Genomic DNA, 5591 nt, shown 5'->3' on the forward strand with positions numbered 1-5591 from the left:
TTCAGAACTCTCTCTCCAAAGTAATTTACCTCAACAATTTTCTGAAACCTGTGGTCTTCAACCTGAGGCTGTGACCTCTAGTTGAGCGGGCTTCTGCTAGTTCCTGGTATGAATACTCAACTGAGTAATGTCCTCTATGGAGTTTATAGACTTCTATAAAGTCACCCTTTGCCCACCTGTAGTATAAGCTCAGCACCTACAGGCAGTCCAATCTCTCTGGGCACCTAGGGTGCTGTAGTGCAGGCACCAATGTGGTGGCTCTCCCTTGGGTGTTTTTAATAAAGTTTCTCCAGAATATCTCCTGGACCAGACAGTGACAGTACCTCACTTATGAGAAGCGTTATGAGGGATAGACCGTCTGGTAGGTGAATGCCTTTCTTACAATACTTATTAGTTTAGCTACTTGATTTACCTTCTCACAACGGTCAAAGAACTTAAATTCATTTTTAACATGCAAATCCAGGTCCTTTTCACACTTATTCTCAGTTTATGTTTCTTTGTCACGTTGTACTGACAAAAAACAAACAAAATCCATTGTTATCTTGTATTACACAAAGATCACATAACAGACAAAATCAACAAAGTAGTAGAGGGTGTGTGTAATGCACTAGGCAGAAGGTCGATAGAGTGCTTGTTGTTCTTGATATGAGGGACTTCCACCTCCACCAGCAGCTTGTGGGTTGAAGCCAGAAGCAGCCTTCTCAGGAGGCTGATATGGTTTGGCTTCACCCTCATAGGTCACTTGAGCCTGGAAGCCACTCTTGGCATCGGCTGAATAGTTGACGACCTGTGTGCGGCCATCCGGAAGTAACACTCTGTAGGATCCCTTGGTGGTCTGCCCGTCGGAGTACTCATTGTGAGCGTGCTGGTTCCCGAAGTAGGAGTCATCGACGGCGTATCCAAAGGTGTGGGGCTGTGGGGGGCACCAGTATTGATCACTTGTTACACTTACACTATATACATTTGGCCAAAAAGATGTCACACTGCAGTTGGATGTATCAAATCATGTAATCCATTGATAATCACATTTATATGACTACTGTATCTAGAGATAAGTGACTGCTTAAATCTAAAAAATAATGTAAATGCTTAATGGCCTGATTACCCCCCCCCCTATAAGCCATGCATATATGTATCATCAATAACAAATATATTTGATGCTCAAGTTACATTATCCGATTAATTTACGCTAAGGTTGTTACTACAGGTCCAGGTAAGAAAGTCATCCATGTACGACAATGTTTGTGCACAAAATATACAGTCTTACTCACGAAGGGGGTAATTTGGTCAAAGTGAACCGCACCATGCAATATAAAATACAAAGCTAACAATGAAAGATTGTTAGATTAAGTAAAGTTAGGACTGGTTTGTTCAGTTTAGTGAGGGCTCCTTGGGTTAGTGTAGGTTCAGAAAATAGTTTAGTGAAGATTGCTCAAGCTGATAGTCATTTCATCTAGCTTATGCTGGTATTTTATCTTCTTATTTTTGCTGTGTACTGTACATACTGTATTTTCATAAAATCTTGAAATTTATTAAAATGATCACAGCAGCAATTATTCCTGAAAAACATTAACTTGCGTTAACTTGTGAAATGTATAATACGAATGAAAAACTGAGAAAAATAGCATTAATTTTGCCAATGCACTTGGTCACTGTTGTTTAAATTTCAGCTTCCTATGTCAAAAATTGCCTGAACCAGCAAGACATCAAAGTAAAAACGGAGCAACCCGTCGTCTCCTTGGGGCACCTGGAGGTGTTCATTATTATATACACTATTTACACAATGTGCAGTGGTAGACTTACGTGAGCCACTTGGTCGGCACCGTGGAAAGTTGAACCATCGTACTCGGGAACTGCCTTCCCTCCCTGCCCCCCAGATGGTACACCACTGAATATAATGCCGCCTCCAGCCCTGTATCCTGGTGACTCGGGGTTCTGGTATCCTGCACCAGCTCCTCCACCACTTTGGTCAAAGGCTGTGTAAATTGGAGCCTGGTAGGCTACAGATGCTGGAGCCTGGTGACCCCTCGCAGAAGTTTGGTGACCTGCGGTGCCCTGGTATCCCGCTGATGCAGATGCTGTGGGATTGAAGTCAGCAGTCTTGCCCTGAAAACCTCCTTGTGATGTGTATGGTATAGCATCAGAGTTGGCATGTGCTGTTACGCTGTGCACTCTGGGAGACCTTGATTGGAAGTTTTGGAGATTGAGAGCTGATTGTTCAGGACGCGCCAGGGCCACCATCACAAGGCATGAGAATATCACTATCTGTGAGGGGGCAAATTAATACTGTGCAGTACTATAGGAGAACAGTTTATCCTTAGAAATAAATTTTCTTAACAGTTCGAGAATAAAGACCAATTGTAATTCTTTGAAGGTATTTGTTTTACTCTTTGAGGATGATGGTATAGCCATCAATTCTTCGATGACGATGGTTTAACTCTTGAAGGATGGTGGTGAGGATGTAGTTGTCAGCCATGTTAATATAGTACAGTACAGTATATTTTACTGTATATAGTAATACAACTTAAAACATGTACTGTATAATACCTTTTTATTTCCTTCACAATATTTTTTTGTATCTAATAAGCTAAAAAAAATTGGAGTTATTTGAGAGCACGCTTGAGTAAAATAAACTAGTGTCACCTTCATATTAAACCTATGATTAAAAACTCTTGTTACTTTTTTAAAACACGGTTAAATAATTATGACAAGAGAGTTCTAACACCCGCCATTTGGTATGGAATAAATTTCCTCCAAACCAACTAAAAATTAATTAAATTATGTTGTGGGGAAACTCTAATTTGTGGTATATACGTATTGTATTTTTTAAGTCAATAAAATGGCTCCAGTGGGTTTTTTTTAGTGTTGGTGTATGTGAACCAAGCCGGTTTTTTTATATATGGCCTAAGATTTTTTTTCAGCATATAATAAGTATTTTTGTGTTAATATTACACACACACACACACACACACACACACACACAAATGTACTTGTACTCATAAAATATAATTGGGTGTTTTTGAAATGTTTATACCCTTAAAACTATATAATGTACTCTACATCCAAAGGCACATACACATGCTGTACATACACAAAATACATACATACATACATACATACATACATACATACATGCATACATACATACATACACTTACAAACATACATACATACATACTTACATACATACACAAAATAATTACAGTGCATAAATATAAGTGTTCAGATTAAATAGCATTCTCTACATCACCAATTATCACTAAATACTATAAATACATAATAAGTTTAGTGTTAATAGTTCAGTATAATTACCTTCACGGAGACAAAAGTTACTGTATATACGAGACAAAAGTATAACACACTGTATAACGAGTACTTACCTGAGCTGCCATGATGACGGCTTATCCAACCAGTCTAATGTCACCCTCAACGAGCACCTGAGTATATATATATACATCTACTTGGAGACGCCCACCACGCCCCTCCCCCTGCCCACTCTCTCCTTGACCAACCCCAGCTCCTGCCAAACACTCCCCAACCTCCCACCACCTCACACCGACAAAACGTTCCGCACGAATGGCAACAATAAAACATAATCCAAAAATTGTGGTCATGACTCGAATGTGTGTGTGTGTGTGTGTGTGTGTGTGTGTGTGAGTGAGTGCAGGAACAGGAAGAATATCAGGGTGGGGGTCCAATAAGTTGTGGGTGGGGAACATGGCGTGCACAGCGAGTCGACCCAGCTGAGGGTTTTTGAGGGGGGGGGGGAGAGCTGTAAGCCTACCAGATTTTTTTTTTAAATCTGACCAATATTTATGGGCATTTTGAGGCCATTTTGAAACCATGTGCACTTGATAATGGGAGATATACTGAGGTCAATAGTGATTAATTTTTACTATACAAAGACGCACGAGTACAAGACTGCAATAAAGAAAAAGTATTGGAATTTTATGATGAAATGGGGTCCGGACCCCCCAGGACCCCCCCACCCCCCACTGGATCCGCCCCTGGTGTGTGTGTGTGTGTGTGTAAAAACTTTCCCGCTGAACGTGTTTGTGTGTGCATGGGTAAGTTAGGTTGGTGTGTGTGTGTGACACCGAACGCTTTCCCTCTGTACGCACGTGTGTGTGTGTGTTGTGGGGGAGGGGGTTTGTGGGTGTGTATGTGTGGGTGTGTATGTGTGGGTGTGTATGTGTGGGTGGGTATTTGTGGGTGTGGGGTTTGTGTGTGGGTTTGGAGGTGTCCGTTTAGGGGTAGATGTCTGTTTAGGGGTGGATGTGTGGAGGTGGATGGGTGAGTGTGGGTATGTAGGTATGGGTAAGGGATTTGTTTAGATGTGGACGTGTGTGGGGGGTGCACTCCTGACACACTCATAATATGGCCTCACACTTACATAAGAACATAAGAAAATAAGGAGTCTGCAATAGGCCGGTTGGCCTGTGCATGGCAACTCCTGTTGAGAGTTACTACCACTCTCTATCATCCATGAATCTATCTAGCCTCCTTTTAAAACTTTCCAGCGTTCCAACACCTACTACAAAGTTGCTAAGCTTGTTCCACTCGTCCACCACCCTATTTGTGAACCAGTTTCTTCCTATCTCCCTCCTAAACCTAAACTTATCCAACTTAAATCCGTTGCTACGAGTCCTATCCTGCCCGGATATTATAAGAACTTTATCGATATCTCCTTTATTGATTCCTGTCACCCACTTAAATACTTCTATCATATCTCCCCGCACTCTTCGATTTTCTAGGGAATGCAAGTTTAGTTTCTTTAATCTATCTTGATAGGGAAGGTTTCTAAGTCCCGGAATCATTTTTGTCATTCTTCGCTGCACCGACTCCAGTGAATTGATATCCATTCTATAATAAGGGCACTAGAACTGAACAGCGTAATCGAGGAGCGGCCTGACTAGCGCAAGATATAATTGCAGTATGACCTCCGCACTCTTATATATATGCAAGTAAATCACTGTGGGTGCGCGTGATTCAGGTATATGCTGATAACCACAAGGAAAGAAGAAAACACGAAGTTCCCAAGTGCTTTCGTGTAATTCACATCTTGAGGGGTGAGTACAGATGTGAATTACACGAAAGCACTTGGGAACTTCGTGTTTTCTTCTTTCCTTGTGGTTATCAGCATATACCTGGATCACGCGCACCCACAGTGATTTACTTGCATATATATATATATATATATATATATATATATATATATATATATATATATATATATATATATATATATATGTGTGTGTGTGTGTGTGTGTGTGTGTGTGTGTATACAGCACGTACAGGTAAAGGCGGCAATAATAGCAGTTCATTGGAGCATGTTGGGTGGCCTTCTTGCCGGTGGTGAAAGTACGGGTTGGCCACTACACGTTTGTCTTTCCCGTTACTTTCACACCTCGTGAGTGGAATGTTACTGAACTGCGGAGATGAAATATATAAAACGAGAATAACACTGTGTGTGAGCAGTGACAGAGATTATATTTCATAATATATAACAGGAACATCACTCTGCGAAAACAATAAATAATACCTTGACGTCAAAATATTTCCTAGTCACTGAAAGCTATTGTATCACACTG

The 5591-nt window shown here is 40.9% G+C and overlaps 1 protein-coding gene across 1 annotated transcript; it reads right to left on the reverse strand.

Annotated features, from left to right (window-relative positions):
* Positions 1–530: 530 nt before the first annotated feature.
* Positions 531–3452, reverse strand: LOC121871258 (pro-resilin-like). Its single transcript, XM_042373472.1, has 3 exons — positions 3381–3452; positions 1804–2265; positions 531–913 (listed from the first exon to the last, which is right to left on the reverse strand). Exons 1-3 carry the CDS (start codon positions 3390–3392, stop codon positions 608–610), a joined length of 780 nt encoding a protein of 259 aa, XP_042229406.1. The 5' UTR covers positions 3393–3452; the 3' UTR covers positions 531–607.
* Positions 3453–5591: the final 2139 nt, after the last annotated feature.

The sequence above is a fragment of the Homarus americanus genome, unplaced genomic scaffold, assembly GCF_018991925.1.
Source record: "Homarus americanus isolate GMGI-L3 unplaced genomic scaffold, GMGI_Hamer_2.0 scaffold46973, whole genome shotgun sequence".
NCBI lineage: Eukaryota > Metazoa > Arthropoda > Malacostraca > Decapoda > Nephropidae > Homarus > Homarus americanus.

What these genes read in the sequence shown, in the direction of transcription:
- LOC121871258 (XM_042373472.1), bottom strand. An exon ending in GTGCCGACCAAGTGGCTCAC is followed by an intron (nt 914 to 1,803) that starts GTAAGTCTACCA and finishes TGCCCCCCACAG; the next exon opens with CCCCACACCTTTGGATACGC.